The 20,151-nt window shown below is 22.7% G+C and overlaps 7 protein-coding genes across 7 annotated transcripts; 5 read left to right on the top strand and 2 right to left on the bottom strand.

Annotated features, from left to right (window-relative positions):
• Window positions 1–1,123: 1,123 nt before the first annotated feature.
• Window positions 1,124–3,349, top strand: PY17X_0936100 (uncharacterized protein; the record flags this gene model as incomplete). Its single annotated transcript, XM_721406.1, has 1 exon — window positions 1,124–3,349. One exon carries the CDS (start codon window positions 1,124–1,126, stop codon window positions 3,347–3,349), a length of 2,226 nt encoding a protein of 741 aa, XP_726499.1.
• A 1,049-nt stretch (window positions 3,350–4,398) lies between these two features.
• On the top strand, window positions 4,399–5,505 carry PY17X_0936000 (conserved Plasmodium protein, unknown function; the record flags this gene model as incomplete). The annotated part of the gene is made up of 1 exon (XM_721405.1): window positions 4,399–5,505. One exon carries the CDS (start codon window positions 4,399–4,401, stop codon window positions 5,503–5,505), a length of 1,107 nt encoding a protein of 368 aa, XP_726498.1.
• An 870-nt stretch (window positions 5,506–6,375) lies between these two features.
• PY17X_0935900 (glyoxalase I, putative) lies at window positions 6,376–7,437 on the top strand (the record flags this gene model as incomplete). Its single annotated transcript, XM_721404.1, has 1 exon — window positions 6,376–7,437. One exon carries the CDS (start codon window positions 6,376–6,378, stop codon window positions 7,435–7,437), a length of 1,062 nt encoding a protein of 353 aa, XP_726497.1.
• Window positions 7,438–8,392: 955 nt separating this feature from the next.
• On the bottom strand, window positions 8,393–10,495 carry PY17X_0935800 (conserved Plasmodium protein, unknown function; the record flags this gene model as incomplete). Its single annotated transcript, XM_022956063.1, has 1 exon — window positions 8,393–10,495. One exon carries the CDS (start codon window positions 10,493–10,495, stop codon window positions 8,393–8,395), a length of 2,103 nt encoding a protein of 700 aa, XP_022812251.1.
• Window positions 10,496–12,177: 1,682 nt separating this feature from the next.
• On the bottom strand, window positions 12,178–13,764 carry PY17X_0935700 (mitogen-activated protein kinase 2, putative; the record flags this gene model as incomplete). Its single annotated transcript, XM_721402.1, has 1 exon — window positions 12,178–13,764. The coding sequence occupies one exon, from the start codon at window positions 13,762–13,764 to the stop codon at window positions 12,178–12,180; it is 1,587 nt and encodes a 528-aa protein (XP_726495.1).
• Window positions 13,765–16,479: 2,715 nt separating this feature from the next.
• Window positions 16,480–17,194, top strand: PY17X_0935600 (dynein light chain Tctex-type, putative; the record flags this gene model as incomplete). Its single annotated transcript, XM_022956062.1, has 2 exons — window positions 16,480–16,977; window positions 17,078–17,194. The coding sequence occupies 2 exons, from the start codon at window positions 16,480–16,482 to the stop codon at window positions 17,192–17,194; spliced, it is 615 nt and encodes a 204-aa protein (XP_022812250.1).
• Window positions 17,195–18,425: 1,231 nt separating this feature from the next.
• On the top strand, window positions 18,426–19,720 carry PY17X_0935500 (rhomboid protease ROM1, putative; the record flags this gene model as incomplete). The annotated part of the gene is made up of 4 exons (XM_022956061.1): window positions 18,426–18,492; window positions 18,711–18,890; window positions 18,983–19,426; window positions 19,575–19,720. 4 exons carry the CDS (start codon window positions 18,426–18,428, stop codon window positions 19,718–19,720), a joined length of 837 nt encoding a protein of 278 aa, XP_022812249.1.
• Between the last annotated feature and the right edge of the window lie 431 nt (window positions 19,721–20,151).

Raw genomic sequence — 20,151 nt, 5'->3', positions numbered from 1 at the left:
ATAGGTGTTTTTAATTACCTAACATTTAACATATTTTTTTTTTCGAAAAAGGATGTAAATATATAGTAAATTATTTCGTAATTTTATAAATTGTTTTTAAATAATATTATAACTAAAACAGGAAATAATTATAACACATTCCTTTAACTATTGTATACATTTTTTTGTTCTTTTTAAATAGGAAATCAAAATAAATTTAATGTATTATATGTGCATATATATATATATAATGATAATGGCATACATCTAGAAGCATTATAAAGCCAACAAAATTCATTAATTTGTTTGATTTATTCAAAAAATTAAGAAACATGGATAATTAGGTATTTTCACATATTGAAATCAATTGGGATTAAACTCTTATTTTTTGATACACATTAATAGTGTAGAATTAGTATGTAGTATCCCACCCCCAAAATATATCACATCAAACAAAATAAAACGAATATAACTTCATAATTTATGATTGTAGATAAATAATAAGCAATATATTTTTCCTTCTTTTTATATTAAAAATATGCTACTTAACCAGAATAAATTATTCTACTAATTGAATCTATGGATTGAAAAAAAAACACTTCTTTTAAAAAAGGGGAAAATAACAATCACTTAATATGATGTTCTATTATTATTATTATTATATTTCATGATACTATTGTGAATGATGGTTTAATAAAAATAATTTTAACCGAGCCAATGCAGCATATTAGAATAATGCATTTCAATGTGTAGACCCATTAAAAAAGATATATGATAAATATAAAATTAGCAAACTATTTCAAATCGTTAAATTAATATAACAAAAATGATATGTCTATACTACACAAAATTTAAATTTTGTAAATAAATGATAAGAAATTAACTTGAAATTCGCTTTTTGAGAGAAAAATAAAATCGTTCCTTTTTTGTATTTTGAAAAAATAAAGAAAATCTTAAAAAGAAAAAAAGGTTAGAAGAGGGGATAACCCACATATTTGCAACTTTTATTTATATATTTTTTTCTTCTCCGCAATAATATCATTATATGGATTTATCCTAATTTACATGTTTATTCCTTTTATTATAATTTTCCTTAGTTATTTTATTCATATATATCATCCTAAAATCCAACACAAGCTTCGAGATGAGTAGTATCCTAAAAATATTAAAAGTTGCACATATAGGAGAAAAAAGACATTTTACATATATAACAAAGGTCAAATTAATTAACAAAAAAAATACGGAAATTATAGTTTTACACCCAATTTTTAAAGACAAAAAAAGCAGTTCTAAAACTTTCAATGAAATAATTTATGATGCTCAGGAAGCTTTGGGATTAGCTCGATCAGCGGGGTTCAAAATATCCCATGGAATTTCTATGCCATCAGGGGGTTGGGATTATCTATCATCACCCTCTAACATATGCAATAATAATAATAATACAGTAGAAGATGAAAATAATTTATCTTTTCAAAAAATAATACATACATATAAAACTGGAAATGATCAGGATGATATGAAAGAACATGGTGTATCAACTGATGTTTGCTATAAACAATTTGAAAACTATGATAATACAAAGGAGAATGATAAAAAAAATAATAAATTAGTTAATAATAATGTAGACTCAAAAAATATTAACAATAACATGAATAAAACTCATGATAATAACAAACCAAATGAAAATATTTATGGGGATATGATACATCCAAAATATGAAGACGTAGAACGTAAAATTGCTGAATCTATTTTAATTAAAGTTAATCGAATAGACAACAAATTTTATTTCAATAAAGGAAAAATAAATGAAATTTCTAAATATTATCTTAAAAATCCAACACCTTACATATTTATCAATACAATATTATCACCTGAACAATTTCAGAATTTAGATTTTCTATTTAATAGTATATTAAAAAGTTATCATGATGAATTAAAATTAAATAATAAGAAACATATGGAAACAAATTATTTGTCATCTTCAAGATTATTAGAATGCAATTTCGATAATGAATTTTCTGATAATATGAATGATAGTAATGACATTACTATTAATCGTTCCACTTATTTTGACATGTATAATAATTATGTAGATGTGGAAGATGTGGGAGATGTAGAAGAAGATTCAGAAAAAGTGGAATTGATTGAGGATGAAGAAGTAGAGAATTCAGAAGACATAGAAGAGACCTACTCATACGAATCGAGTATTGAAATTGATAAAAAAAACCCAAAAAAACATATACCACTATATGTAGAAATTTTTGACCGATATAGCATCATTTTATACATTTTAAAAAGTAGAGCAAAAAGTAACTTAAGTAAATTACAACTGGAACTAGCTCGAGCCAATTTTATTTTTAACACATATTCTGATAACAATAGATCAAGAATTAAATATATAAAGTATATTGAGAACAATGTTTTAGGTAAATCTTTTATTGATCAGGAAGATAAATATGATAAACAAAATATATTTGATATAGATAATAAAAAAAAAAGTATAAAAATGGATTATGAATATTTAGGGTATAATTGCAGTTTTATAAAAAGTACAGAAACATATAAAGAATATGAAAAAAGAATAATTAATAACATTTATAATAAATTAAAAAAAGAATTAATAAAATGTAAAAATAATAATAATTTACAAAACAATTCAAGGAAACATAAAGCTTTAATTGCAATAGTAGGCTATACAAATGTTGGAAAAACAAAATTAATAAATTGTTTAACAAATTCAAATTTAAAAGCTAAAAATTTACTCTTTCAAACTTTAGATAATTCATATAAAAGTTTAAATATAGCTAATAGTCATTCTACTATATTTATTGACTCAGTTGGTTTTATCCAAAATGTTCCATATTCGTTATACGAATCATTTATGATATCATTAGAAGCCATCAAAAATGCTGATATTATTATTCATGTAATTGATGTTACTCATCCATATAAAGACGAACAAAAAAAGTGTGTATTAGACACTTTAGTAAAAATAGGAATAACAAATGAATTTATAAAAAATAATATTGTAGAAGTGTGGAATAAAATAGACAAATTATCACAAGATCAATTATATAATTTATATAAAAATAAACCAGTAAATGTTTTACCCATTTCTTCGAAACATGGAACAAATTGTGATGTTCTTATAAATATAATACAAAATTTAGCGAATAAAATAAAAAATGTTCAAGTATTAACTCTTTCCTTTCCAACTAGTCAGGCAAAGGAAAGAATTGATTTTCTCATGAAAAAATTTAAGGTTGTTCCGGGTTCAATTTCGTATTCTTCTGATGGAAACACTACTTATATTAAGTTAGTTGAAAACCCAAACAACTTGAAGAAATATTACGAGAAATTTAAAAAATAAACTAGTTCGATATAATGTTTGTAAATATGCCTTTATGGATTCATATCGTTTCACTCAATGTATCAAGTCCATCTGCATGTTAATATTGCGGGAGGGGATGTTCAAAATAAAATAATATAATAATAAAATAATATAATAACAGATTAATATAATAACAGATTAATATAACAACAGATTAATATAATAACAAATTAATATAACAGATTAATAAAAGTGTTCAATCCCATTTTGAGGATATGCCAAAAGACTGACGAGAAAATTTGATAGTGATAATTCAATACTCCCACTGAATATATAATAGTATTCCTACAAATTTGGGAAGTTTTAAATATTTCCATTCTTTAACTGCACAAAATGTAAAAATATGCTACACCTGCATATAATATATTATCCATATTATCATGTGAAAAAAAAACAAATAAAAACTCGTTCAATTTAATGGCAGTATACCATGTTTCGTAAAACTTCACCATCATAATTTATGATTTTACTTTGATTGTACATTATATTTACTTTTTTTTATTAAATAAAAAATATTCCATATAAAACGAAGAAATAATGTGAAAAGAAAATCAGCACAATTCTTCGTATTATTAATATTTTATTTTTTGTGTAACAATATTTTATAATCATATTTTTATATAAACGACCCAAAAAAATATAACATTTTTTTTGGAGAAATAACTCTTATTTGCACCTTTAATTTTTTTTCTTTAAATATTCCATTGTTCTACATAAGAATAAATGAATAATACGCAACATATAAATATATGCGTTGCTATAAAAAAATTACAAAAAAATAAAAATAAAAAGTTAAAATAATCAAAAAATATTGAACCTTTACTATGGTGAATTTTTCAATTAAGTAAGTTCCAAAAATTATACCACTCTTTTTATCTAACTGAAAGAAGAAAAAAAAAATTGCTATTTTATTTTCCTTTCACTCTACGTAAAAATAGCATATAAAATACTTATTATGCGCATACAAATTCAGATTGCTATATATTATTTTCCAATTTTAATGTCTGTAATATATTTATAAAAAAAATATGTACAATGAAAATGCTGAAGAGAAAAATGTCACATATTTTCACGAAAATCGAAATAATTTCTCCAATTTAACAGGGAATGAACAATTGGATAAAAGGATTGAATATTTGTGGAATTTGGCATTATCGAGTGTTTATGAAAATGCAAAATTATCAATGAAATATGTTAGTTTAATTAAAAAAATTACTAAAAGCGCATTGAATTTTGATAATATATGTTGCCATCACTGCAATTTAATATATATTCCATTTTACAATTGTGAAGTCAAACAAGTGGGCAATAAAAACATAATCCTATACCAATGCCGACTTTGTAACAGCAAAAAAAAAATAAATACATTAAATTTGTCTAAAAATGATAAAAATAATTTAAACGAATTTCCAACTCAATCCAAAAAACATATGGTTCCCCAGGAAAGAATCGGATTTTTCTTAATCAATGAAATTGAAGAAAATGCAATAAATCACAAAACAAATTCAATTATTTCGAATGTCGAAGATCAAGAATGTGAAGATAATCCTATCGAAAATTTAACCGTGGATCAGGACGATAATGATTTAAATAATGAAATAATTGACAAACAAATTTATAATAAGATTACAGAACATAATAATACAGAAATAACTAAAGATAGCAATATTGATATTACTGTTTCAAATGATTGCAAACCTAATGTTATTGAAAATGAAAATTTAAATAACCAAGATATTGCTTATGATGATATTAGCAATTTATTTACAATTGATTATGGAGGAAATAATGTCTCAAACGAAAAAGGCAGCACTTTTTTCGCTAATATCTGTAAAAGCGATGAAAAGGTATCGAACAATATCCAAATTAATAATACCATTAAAAATGTGAATGAATTAGAGGGAAATAATAATGCTACAAATAAAATGCAAGAAAATATACAACATTCTAGTAATAATAACATTACCAAAACTAATGAACTACATAACATTAAAAAAAATAATAATTCGAAGAATTTTAATAATCCAAATAAGTCTAATAAAAAATCAAATATTCCGAATAATGTTATAAATGATAACCCATTAATTTTTAATAAGCCCAAAAAAAAAAGGAAAACTATTTTAGACATACTATAAATTTCTTATATTCAATTCAGCTGTTCTCATTAAAAGAAGCATGCAATTGATAAATTCTAAGTTTTTCTTTTTTTTTCGTCTTTTTTTGTATGTTATATATTTTTTATCCTATTTGATATAATTTTTAAATATTTGTTTCATTATTATCCACGCCCCCAAAATAGTATAATAAAGTTTATAATTTAAATAGTTCAATCTATTAAATTTCTTTTGTTTTTTTAAAAAATTTATTTGTAATTCATACTTTTATAATAAAATAACATGTTTTAAGTAAAACCTTTAAAATATAATTTTACAATGATTATTTATTTCGTTTATTTTATTTACTTTGGTTTACATTAGAGGTTTTACCATGTGTAAAATTTAACTCCTTAATAAATTTTTTTATTTTAAGAAATATAAAAAAATAATATATAGCATATTTAAAAAAGTGAAAATGAAGTGATATAATTTATATTAATTTTATTCAAGAGGACGTAAAAATATTTAGATTTGCTAGCCCCACTTCGCATTAGTGATGTTATTGCTGTTGTAATGCTTAATTTTGAAATATTTTTTAATTATACATATATATAATATGTGTATAATATGTGCTCATAAATTTCCCTTTTCTTGCTTTTATTCTTATTTTTTGTGAATATACTAATTTTCGTAAAATTTTTTATGCAAATAAATATAGAGTAAAAAACCATGTTTATTTTTCCCGCTTTAAATGTAGAAAATTAAAGCATCTCTCCATTAATATATATATATATATATACATAAAATATCGCCAATCTACTTTATACTTTATTTTGTAATTTTTTTTCAATATATTTAAAAGTAACATTAATTTATCCCATAGGAATAAATATAAAAATTAGCATCAAAATGGAAGACAAAAAAGGATTAATACTAGGAAAAAAGTATAACGTGACATGGCAACAAACTATGTTACGCATTAATAACCCCAAAGAAACTGTAGAGTTTTATGAAAAAAATTTTGGCATGATAAATATTCACACATATCATTTTAATGAATATAATTTTTCTTTATATTTTATGATAACACCTCCATATGATGAAGATGAAAGAAAAAAACTCCCAAAACCTAATACAAAAGAATCAGAAGAATATTTATGGAACTTAAATACTGTATGTTTAGAACTAACACATAATCATAATAGTAATGAAACCTTAAGTAATGGAAATAATGAAAATGATAAAGGGTTTGGTCATATTGCATTTAATTGTGAAAATGTAACTGAATTTTGCGATTACCTTTTTAAAAAAAAAAATGTGAAATTTCATAAATTACCGCATGAGACAAAAATGAAAACTATTGGATTTGCATTAGATCCAAATAATTACTGGATAGAAATAGTAAAACGTTCAAGTGAAGTAAAATGGAAAAATAATAAAAATATTACCAATTTTTCTCAGACTATGATAAGAGTTAAAGATCCAAAGAAAAGTCTATATTTTTATATACATATATTAGGTATGAAATTAATATATACAAAACATACAGATTATTCATTATATTTCTTAAAATCAAGCTACGATAATAATGATAATAACTCATTAAATTACCAAAATTCAGAAAACAGTGACTACAATTTTGATTTATTGAAAAATTCATTTCAATCAAATGAAAATTATGAGAATTTTAAAAGTTCATGGGAACCAGTTTTAGAATTAACTCATAATCATGGGACAGAAAATGATGAAAATTTTGCATATCATAATGGGAATACAGAACCAAGAGGGTTTGGTCATATAGGATTTTTAGTGGACGATTTACAAAGTTATTGCAAAGAATTAGAGAGTTTAAATATTCCTTTTAAAAAAAAAATTAACGAAGGTTTGATGAACAATATTGCTTTTATTTATGATCCTGATAACTATTTAATTGAACTTGTACAAAGAGGCACATCATTTGATCCAAAGTAGTGTGAATAAAAGAATCAAATTTGGAAAAAATATTAGGAACAATTTAAAAGGATATATAAAAACACTCATATATTTTCTTTTGGTGTTTTTACCATCTGATGAATAGAATATATCAGTGTATGTCATTTATGCCAAAGCGATTGATATTTATCGCTGTTTTATTTTCTATTAGCATTGTTCCAGGAATAGCACAATGATAAAGCAAGAAACATATTACACATTTGTATATAGAAAATATATACATTCTTGCATGCATCCTGGACAAATTTAAATAAATTCATATTATGAGATATACGAATAAATTATATTTTCATTTATTTATTTTTTTTTTTTCAAAAATGTAAAAAGTTGAATCACGATGAAGAACATGAAATTTTTCATCCTATTTAAAAACAAACAAATGAAATTAATAAAAACAAATAAATAATAATAAAATATTATTCATGCATGCTTAACGATATGCTTACAATATATCTATTTTCATAACACGATTATAATATCGTTAAGTATACTGAAAAAAAAGACAAATATAAAAAAAATTAAATTGATATAAAAAAATAGGCAATGAAATGGATTGGAAACATGAAAAAAAAAAACGAAACAACATGATTTGTATTCACTATTTAATTAAGGCAATGTTTAAAAAATACACTAAGAATTGAAAATAAAATTATACAGTATATATAAATTAAATTGTAGTATTTAATGTATATTTAGCTACTTACCTTTTTTTTCGTATATGTAAAATATATAAGACATGTAAGCATATATTCATGTATATCTAAACATTACATATACATTTTTACGTGTAACATAAAATAATTGATTACAATATTATAATATATGAAGAGTATACAACTGTATATGTGATAATATAGGGGGAATATATGCAATTAATTTGAACTGCTTATGTAATGTATTAACATATATTCATATGGATTTGCATATATACATATCAATTTATTGGGATTTTATCACGTAAAATATTATACATATCATGTGTATGTAAAGGAGAATGGAAAGAAGGTAACTTAATTTGAGTATTTGTATCAGGATAGGATGTCATCCCTATACTGTAAAAATTGAAATAATTTTTATATAAAAATAGATAAAAGAAAAAGAATATCGAAAATGCTGAAAAAAAATATGCAACAAATATTTCATTTGTTGTATGAAAATATTTAGCTGTGTAATAACTTGTATATAAGAAAAAGCAAATAAGTATATAATAATAATACATAATACATCTTAATAATAATATACATAATTTTCTATTATATCTAAAATGAAAATATTCGGAATTTATTTTTTGATGCTTGATAGTGTATTGAATTGCTTTAATTTCAAGTGATATGATAAATAATAACGTTGTAAATAATATAACGTGATCTGAATAGTCAAATATGTGCATATAATCTTCTTCTTTAAAATAACGAAGCTCATAAATTATATATTGAATTATCGATGGAATGAAATATAAAATAAATAAACGATACATTATTATAAAAAAATATATACAAAATCTTCGGCAATGAACAAGAGTTATGGGGAATGGGGAAAAAAAGACGTGAATACAGCCAATAAATATTATTAAGTATAAAAATATTCCATTATAATAATATCTCAATATGTTACTTATTATTTTGCTATAAGTATAGCATGGTGTGTGTAAAAAATCATCAAGAAAAAAATATAAAGGGATATTTTTTAAATTCTTTAAATATTTTCTTTTACACATATTTAATCCTTTTAAATTTTCTATGACTTTCATTTTTTTTCTCAAATTATTCATAAAAATATTATATTTACTAAAATTTCTCATATTTTCAATTTTAACATATAGATCATAATATTCTTCATAAGTTAGATGATCGCTTATGTAATCCTTTGGATTTTTTTCTACTTTTAAATTGCTTGTGTTTTGGGAATAATTAGTTATAATATTTTGGTCTTTACAAACACCAAGATACATTTCGTGTAATATATTTACTAGTTCCTTTTCATTAAAATATTTATGTATATGCTTAATTAATAGTGTTATATCATTTATATTACCATTTTGTATATTCTTAAAGCTATTTTCATTATGTTTGCTAGTATTTTGAATCCCATTTTTTTTTTCTTCATCATGACTCACCTTATTATCATACCTATTATTATTACCTTCCCGTGTTATGACTCTAAAATTATGGTTTCGACAAATATCATTAAGATAAATATAAAACAATGATTCTACATTAATATAAGATTTTTTATACGAATCATTTCCATTTTGCAACAAATAATTATAGTAAGAATATTTAGCAATTTCTTCATTTTTGTAATAATTGAAATTGTTTTGTTTTATTAGCTCACTATGTACAATACCTACATCACCATGTTTTTCATTATACATAAAAGCATTTTTAATTTCGTTATAAATAAATGTATAAATTTTATATATATACATTTTATAACTTAAAATTATGTTATATGGGTTGTCGATTTGAGAAAATGTGTATTTTTCTTTATTTAAGCATATAAATAACTTAATATTTTTATTTTTTGCTACTTTTTTTGTCTTTTTTATCTCACTTTTATTACTTTTTTCTCTAGTAAAATAATATTTAAAATTTATATTTGAAAGATAATTATCATCATTGTTATCTATTAATTTATTCGTATTTTCATAAAAAATATTTTTTTTATTTACACCTGTATAACTTGTGTAATTAGTGCTATACACACACGATGACACATTTTGGATGTCCTGCATAAGTTCATATAAATGTTTTTCCTTAACTTGAACTAATTTAAACGAAAAATTAAAAGAGCCAATCAACAATACAAAAAAATATAACACAAACAAAAATAATTGAAACAAAAATATATTCTTAGTACTGATGATTATTCCATCTGTGTTCCTTTCATTATTATTATTATTATCATCATCGTCCCCTTTCTTTTCCCCTTTTTCATTTTCTCCATTCTTATTTATATCACATTTCTTATTTTCTTTATTTGTGGAATTTCTATCAACAATGTTTTTACTATTAATGGATTTTTCATTAATATCCATATTGCTAATATGAGATAATATATATACTTATTAATTTAAATGATGTGAAAAAAAAAAAATTTTAAACAATAATAACGCAAAATTGATATTCTATTACTTTTTTATTTTTATTAATTCGATTAATGGCCTTAAATACTAAGTTACAAATTCAATATAACTTTTATACCATCATTTTATATTATCTCCTTTCTAATACACTACCGTTTTTCTTTTTTTTCCCTTTTTCCTCATAAAGAGAAAATCACAAAAACGAAAAATGAAAGCAAAAAAATTGAAGAAAAAAAAGCTCAATTACTTTTATTGGTGTGAATATAAGTACGCATACAATGCACATAAATGTGCACGTATATATATTATTCATTTTGCATATAGATATAATGCATGATGGCGTTAAATAAATATAAGAACATATATTTTCTTAATACCCCCAATTTGTACAATAATACACTTTTATAAGTATCCCAAATATTTTATAATGGGGAAGAAAATATTATAAATTTGAGAAAAATGAAAAAAAAAAATGAAAATAGTCAAAAAAAATTATATAGTAAAAATATGGGTATGCTCAAAGAAACAATAATCCGATCGATATGGGTAAAATGGCACACATTATTTTATTACTTCAATTCCATCATTTATAGGATTAATTTTTGTAATATATTAATTTAATAAGATTTTAATTTTCTATTATTGTTTTTTTCTTTTTTCTTGATAACTTTTTTTATTGTTTATACACGATTTTATAGTGCACACTATTATTTATGATACTTAAATAATTTTATAGAATAAGATAAAATATTATCATCACAAGAATAATAAAACAAAAAAATATTAATGTTATTATGGGCGCATATTTACTCTTCGATTCGGGACACAAATCACTGTATGTTGTTTGTCCCCTGATTGAATTATTTTATTCGTTATATATCCCAATTTCATTATGCGAAAATAAAATGATTGAAATTGAACCTTTAATGAGACACACTCACATTACGATTGAAACACCACAAATAAATACATGTATTTATATATTGACCAAATTATCGGAATTACTTAAATATAATGTGTAAAATGTGTTAATAATATGATTGATGGAATTAATAATGAATTGGGAATATGAGCATTCGTAGAATATTAAAAAATTATATAAATGAAAAAGCATTTCTCAATAATTAAAAAAAAATTTTAATGAAAGAAAAGTGTGGAAAAATAATAAAAATTTATATGCGTTTAGACATACATATAACGTGGAAAAAACTGTGTTTCTCCCATTTCATAAAATGCGTGTTTGTGCAACTAATGAGGCGTAAAAAATACCCCCTTTAATTTGTTTGAGTTTCTGAACAGATTTAACATTATAAAATAAAAGTTAATTAAAAATTAAGAATAATTGAATGTAGCATAACTTGGTCTAGAAATGGGGGAAACTTTCAAAATAGTTCATCCTTTTAACATTATATAAGTTGAATTACATATAGAAAAGCCATAAATTACAGAAACACAATGTTGAAATTCAAAAAATGCGCAAAAAAAGTATACGATTTGGCAATATATACTAATGTAGTATTACAGTTAGAATTGTTTTACATCCATTTGCAAGCAGTTGTGTAAAGGCCTAGTTCGATGTTTTATTGATAGCAAGCTCAGTTTATTGGGACCTTTCTCGACGAAACATATATATATTAACTACTAGGTTCCTCATTGTTATAGAAATTACTTTCGTGTATAGTAAATGCAGAAGGTATAACTAATTCAGGATGAAAGGATTGCACTTCTTTTAAAAATATATATCTCAATTGTGTTTCAGATAAAATCATCCAATCATCAAAAGGAAGAATAATTTTTTTTGTTGAGAAATTTTCTAAATTTTTTTTTCTAACATCTTTTAGATAAGGATGATCTAAAGCTTGGTCAATTGTGATTCTTTTATTTGGATTAAATTTTAACATTGATTCTAATAAATTGATTCCATCATCTGAAATAGATGGGTATTTTTGCTTTAGATTTATAGGTTTTCTGTGCGGGAACAATTTAATATATTTTATAACTTCAGGTTTTTTAATATTTTTAAGATCATCTTCTGTAGGTGTACCTATGATATTAAAAATAATATTTAATTGGTCTCTATTACTTTTCTCATGTACTTTTTTTGAATTACGGTCTGGAGATAGTGGAAAACAAGAAGATCCTGGAAATAAAGGAAATCTATTAGTGGGATCATTAATATGGCTTTGTAACATATTTAATAGTTCTGCAAAAATACAACCAGTAGACCATATATCTATAGATTTAGTATAATTTTCTTGTAACAATATTAATTCAGGGGCTCTATACCATCTAGTAACTACATGGCTAGTTAATTGTTTTTTTAAATTTTTATTATGTGGTCCTGGTTCTTCATTTTCTTCTAAATCATTTACTATATTAACATCTTTTTCACTATTTATCGTTCTAGCTAAACCAAAATCACATACTTTAACAGAACAATCTTGGTTTAATAAACAGTTAGCTGGTTTTAAATCTCTATGGATAATACCTGATTCGTGAATAAATTTTTCACCTAATAATAAATTATATAATATAGTTTTTATATGTTCTTCTGTCAAAAATATTGGGGTTTTAAATAATTTTTTTAAATCTGAATCAGCTATTTCTAATACTATATATAATTCATCAAATTTTAATAAATCTTCAGGTATTATTAAATCATATAATCTTATAATATAATCACTTTTTAGCCTATTCAAAATTGTTATTTCTCTTAATATTCTTTTACAATCAATTAAATCTTCAAACATTCGATTTACCTTTTTTATTGCAACATTTTTTTCTGTATTTTTATCATAAGCTAAATATACATACCCATACGACCCTCTTCCTATTAAATGCTTAATTATGTAATTATCTGGTACACGCACATTTTTTATAATAGCTTCTTTTATATTTATTTTTTCATCTTTTCCTTTCTCATCATTTATTTTGCTAGTTTTATTGTTACTATTATTTTTGTTTTTCTCGTTATTATTGGTTTTTTTTGTCTCGGATGCGTTGTATTCCTTTTCGTCAGACTTTTTATTAATATTGTCGTTATTTTTTATATTTTCTTTTGTGTTCTCATTTATGTATTCCCCATTTTTATCTTCTTCATTGCTATCTATATATGTGCTATCATCATTTTGCATGCTTAAACATTCTGAAGCATTGTTTTTTTTTTTTGTATTTTTTTCCTCTCTTTCAATTCCAGAGCATTCTTTTTTTTTTTTCAACATTTTGAAAAAAAATTTACATTTATACGTAAAAAAGGAGAATGTGCGTATCTATTTATTTCTTCAATGTATATAATATTATTCAGGTAAATATATATTATATGACCGTATGCGAAAACGCTAAAAACAATAAACGGGCAAAAAATATATGGATTGACAAAATCGTTATTTTAGCTATTAAAATTATATCCTCTCTTTTTGAATACATATTATTACTATTATTTATGGATCGATTTAGTATTTCCATATATGCATTTTTTTTCATGCTTTTTATACCGCAAGAATGCATACATTCATAATATACATATTTATGAAATTATTGTGTGTAATTAATAAATATATGATAAAAATAGAGAATTTTTTTATTTTCAAATATTCCATAAAAAAAAAAGCAATTAAATATAGCGCGCAATATGTTTATTAACAAAGTGAAATTGCTTAATATAGTATCTATAAGTTTCTACATAAGACAAGTATATTTGAGATTATAGCGAGGATCATAATAATATATAAGTATAGATAATTGAATATGATGCATTTTTATATGAAAATCAATACATATATTATTAAAAAATTAAAATAAATAAGAAAACAAAGTTTACGCAATCGAAACACAGAAAAATTGGGAGACTATAAATCTATTTGCTATAAGTTTATGATATAAGCATTCTTCATAAATCCTTCAAAATGTTAGCTCCTTTTTTCATAATAACTATGTACACATATTTGTATACCTATTTTTATAATATACTACAGATATATCTACATTCTTTCTTGATATACACACATGACTTTTTCTTTATTTGTGTAGTAAATTATAAAGTTCTATAAATTTTATATCCCTCATTTTGTCGCTATTATCAGTATTTCCCGATTAAATAATGTGTCTATTGTTTGTTATCATAAAAAAGGGAACAAATTTAGAAAATTTAATTAAATAAATAGTATTTAAATGCAGAATTGGGGGCTCAATGAAAATACAATATAATATTTTCATTCATATTCCTTATTTTAAATTACATTAGCGAAATATGTAGAATGGAATATAAAAATTTTGACAGTATTCATATAGCATGATGTCTAGTAGACACAAAATTAAAAGTTCATCAGGTTTAGACGTAAAAAAATATACATTTGTGTAATATTGGTCAAAGCTTTTATTTTTTGTGAAATATAATACCATTTATGGCTGTAGATTAATTGTTTCCCATATTGATTTAGGTTTATTTGTTTTATATATTAATTATTATAATGATCATTAACCCGAGTACTTGCTTTTAGGTTGTTTAATTTAACTTTCTAATACTAAAGCAAGTAAATTATTTATTTTTTTTATTTATCTTTTATGAAATACTTTTTATTTTTTTGTTATCTTTACGGTAACATTATTGTGTGAACAATCAAATTAAAAAATATAATTAACATAATAGTAAATTATTAGTAATACAATATAAATAGAAATAAAAATGTAGTATACAATAATAATTATAATGATAACATATTCAATAAAATAAAGATATGATATATTTATTACACCGTAATTTGTACTTCTAAGAAACGAGAAAATAGCAATGTTTGGAACAAAGAGACAATTATAATTATAATTTTTATGTAAATATAACTATCATAATTAATTGGCTTAATAGTGTTTAAATACTCTTTTTATTACTCATTTCTATATCTTTTAATTTTCGATTTTTATAATTTAATCTTTGATTTAAAAAATTTCTTTCAAATCTTATTTCACTTTAAATGTATCAAGAAGTATATAATTAAAAAATTTTACATACATATATAATATGTATATGTAGAGAGATATATAATATGCGCATTTATTTATTGGCCTAAAACTTTATTTTCTATGGTGATTCTGTTTATTCAACATAAAAAATATATCCATTCCTAGTATTTGTTACTTTTTTTTATGGGTTCAGAAAGAATGTATTCCTATAACATGCACTCATGGTATAAAATATTTTCCCATAACATTTCTTCATTATTTATTTTTTTATTTTTTACTTTTATACAATGTAAAAATTTTAATTTATTTACAATTATGTAAAATTTTTAATTTGAAAAAAAAGGATAAAGATGAATTATTTTGTCTTTATATGATTGTTCATTATAAGACAATAGCAAGATTCATATTTCCCTTCATTTCATATTTATATATATACATATGCATACATTTTTCCACTCTCACAAGCTCTAAGGATAATGAAAAAAAATATAAATTTTTCATAAAAGGAAAAAATAAATATTTTTCTTTAAAAAATCGTAACATTTTTTATAAGGAGAATATTTAAATCATTATATAAATATATTTTAGCAGTAGTAAGTTTATATGTGTGCAAACAAATTATAGTTAATAAATAAATATTTCTTTTATAAATTAATTATTCAGATATTGTAATTAGACACAGTGCGATTATATCATCACATATATATTCATACGTATGTATATATATCCAAGGAGTGTATTTACTACCTATCAATCTTGCATATACGTACACGAATATAATAACTCACTTGACACCTACGATGTATGTTTCCCCTTTGACTTAGACATAAGAGAAATATAAATTTAAAGGGGAAAACTATCCAGAAATTAAGAAAATAAACAAAATAATAGGTCGGCCACTTAGCACACCGATAAACTAGCAAATAGGCAACGAAAAATTCCGTGTATGGGATTTTTATATAATAACAAGTTATAATATGATGGAAGGGATCAAAAAAACTACGCCATCAAATCTGGATATTAATGAGAATGAACAAAATAATAAAGATGAAAACAAAGTAGATATGAATGGGTTTTGTTTTTTTGTAAACACATGCGAAGAAAAATTAAACGAGTTTTTGGAAAATTATTTTTGTAATAAAACACATGAAGAATTAAAATATACTGAAGAAAATCAAGGAGCCAACAAATGTATTAATAACTATAGTGAAAAAAATAATAATAATGCAGAAAATAATGATAGTTATATTTCAAGTCATAACGTCAGTAGTAACACTATTGACAATGGAGACAATAGTGATAATGATTCTTCAAATGAAAATGAAAAAAATTATGAAAAAAAAATTATTAAAAGTAATTATGACAGGATTGCCATAAATTTGGTTGATACAGTGGAGCAATTTATGGAACCTTATGTAAATGAGAGATACAAAATTATTGTTCACGCTATTATTGGTGAAAATAAAAAACAAGGGGTAAAAAAATGCAAAAAGATATAAAAGAAATTGTCTTATTTTTTCTATAGCACAAAATTTTAACATTAATTTTCTTTTTCGTTTTTTTTTAATCTTATAGATACATATCGCGTCCAAATCGCTTTGGAATGTCGAAACGGATAATTATATTTCCGCAAAATATGTTAACGATTTTATTTTTGTTACTGTTATGGTTTTCCTTTTGTATAACGAGTAAATTACAGAATAAATGAACAAACAACCATATACATATATGCGTTATAATTAACTTAAATTTTACTTCCCTTATAGGAATATAATTTTGTTCGATGATTTTATATTTTTTTTTTTTATTATTTTTTACTTTTCTTTTACTTTTTTTTATAATATATATTATAAAAAAAATTGTATAAAGTGAAACCATATAACCATTATTTTTTGTATGTAGTGATCATAAAAAAAACAACAAATTTATTATTTATTAATACTGCTAAAATATATTTATTTATTATGTATAACACCCCTATCATCATATTTCATCCTTAAACAAAATATATGTAGTTAATGCTTATTATTAAAACATAAACAATTGCAGCATTAAAAATAAAAGATTAATTCATCATTAATAATATCGAGCAACAATGTCTGACAAGGGTGAAAAAAAAATTTACATGCGTCAATTATTTGTTTATTTTTTTTATTTTTATTTTAATTCTTTTTATTTATTTAATAGTCTTTTTCCCAATTAACCATAAAATAATAAATCTTCATAAAAAATTTATTATATATGTATATTATAAATTTAAATGAGATTGGGATTAATTAAGCAAGCTTCCGAAAATTTTATACAATTAGCCATTTCACACACATAATAGTATATTTTGATATATGCATATAATTTTGTAGATTACTTAAATCAAGGTTCTTTTTTTTTTCTTTTTGTGTCCTGGTTTGTTTATATTTTCATTTGTACTTAATTATATTATATATACTAATAATATTATCATTTTGTTCCCATTTCATTCTTTATTCATTTTTTTAATTAATATTATTTGTACGAGAGTTTGATTATACTAATTATGCATTGTATAACATCTCTGTTTTTTTATTTACACATTTTATATTAATATATATATATTCGTTGTGAATATAATTAGGAAAATAATATATACACACAATTATTACACATATATAGTATATATTTGCCACATATACCCTTTGAGTTTGAACTTATTTTTTAAATTTCATACATTTCGAGGGTACTTTATATATATGTTAATGCATTTTATAATTATTTTTTCATAATATATTTTTTTTTGTGTATATTATATATGATTAATTTGTGAATTCTTAATTAATTTATATTTTTTTTATTTTAATTTATAATTATTACCGAGTGTTTCTTCCTTTTTCATTGTTATTTAAATAAAAAAGAAGTAATTATTGATAAAAAAAATTAATAACAGAAAATGAGTAACATCCATACATTAGCAGAGTATAGGGATGTGGATGGCGAGAATCTCCCATTCAATAGAAGTATAAAAAAGAATTATAAAAATAATAAAATGCATAAAAAAATATACAATATAAATTTCTTAATTGTCTTTCAATATAATTAATTTTGTCCATAAAACTTAACGTTTCTGTCTCATACTTTTTTAATTCGAATATGCACACCCATATACATAAGTACATGCTTATATATATATATATGTCGATTTATCTATGTTCACCTTTTATTTTTATTTTGTAAGCACCAGGGTATTATGCGTCGCAGAGTAGTTTTATTCAAAGATCAAAACCTATTGACGTGGTTAACTTGATTTTCCCCCATTTTACATGGAAAAGTTTTGTCATAGCTGTTTCCATAATACAGATTATCGTTTTTATAATATCTCTTAGTATAAATCCTGGAGAATTTTTAACTCCTTCTGGTATGAATTGCATTGTATATTTGTTTACACACAAACAAATTCATTGCTTTTGTATCCATATGATATATTTATCATTTTTACTCCCCTTATAGGCAGCACATTAATAACACTAGGAGCAAATGTTGGATCAAAAATAAAAAATGGAGAAATACATAGATTAATATTGCCTATATTTTTGCATGCAAATATATTTCACACATTTTTTAATGTGTTTTTTCAATTAAGAATGGGATTTACTCTTGAAAAAAATTATGGAATATTACAAGTTGCGATTTTATATTTTGTATCGGGGATATATGGAAATATACTATCATCATCTGTTACATATTGTACAATAAAAGTGGGTGCAAGTACATCAGGCATGGGGTTATTAGGAATAGTAGCATCCGAACTAATGTTGTTATGGCATATTATTAGACATAGAGAAAGAGTAGTATTTAATATCTTGTTTTTTACGTTAATTTCCATTTTATATTATTTTACCTTTAATGGATCAAATATAGATCATGTTGGTCATTTAGGAGGTCTTTTATCTGGTAAATTTAGAAACACAAAAAATCATGAAAGTCTTTTCACCAATCATGTTTTTGTACATATATATGTGGTGATGTCATTGTTACTTTTGTTTTATATCATAATTAATTTGTTTTTTTTATTGTCATAATTTTTTTTTCCCATTATCAGGTATATCTATTGGAATGCTTTATAATGAGAAGATGGAAAACAAACCAACATGGTATAATAATGTAAAGATTGCTTCTTATGTATGTTTAGTGCTGCTAGCTATAATCCCAACTGTTGTTTTGTTTGCTGTTCCTCGTACATGCTAGAAAGTTATAGTAAATATGCTTTGTTCCAAAAAAATATATATATATGCCCATTTTGGCATATATATAATATAAAACATATTTATTCCGCACATAATAAGCGACCATTTACACACCTATGTGATTAATAGATTCAAAATCCATACAATAAAAATTTAATGAATTATAATAATATTAAAAACATATGCTCATTCTTTAATTTGCTCCTTTAATTTTTTATAACCATTTTTTAATTTCTAATAATGATAACAATAGTAACAATTTTTTAAGTTATTATATTTATTTACCATAGTTTTTTCATTCATTCTCTTTTTCTTGTATTTTTGTATTGCCCTTTTTTGTTAAATTTTAAATATACAGAAAAAAACAACTTTTTTTTTTTTTTTTTTAATTTGAATATATGCATAATTATAAATCTATTTGTGGGCACATAT

This window comes from Plasmodium yoelii (genome assembly GCF_900002385.2).
Source record: "Plasmodium yoelii strain 17X genome assembly, chromosome: 9".
In the NCBI taxonomy this organism is placed as follows: domain Eukaryota; phylum Apicomplexa; class Aconoidasida; order Haemosporida; family Plasmodiidae; genus Plasmodium; species Plasmodium yoelii.
This window is presented reverse-complemented; position numbering and strand designations above follow the sequence as displayed.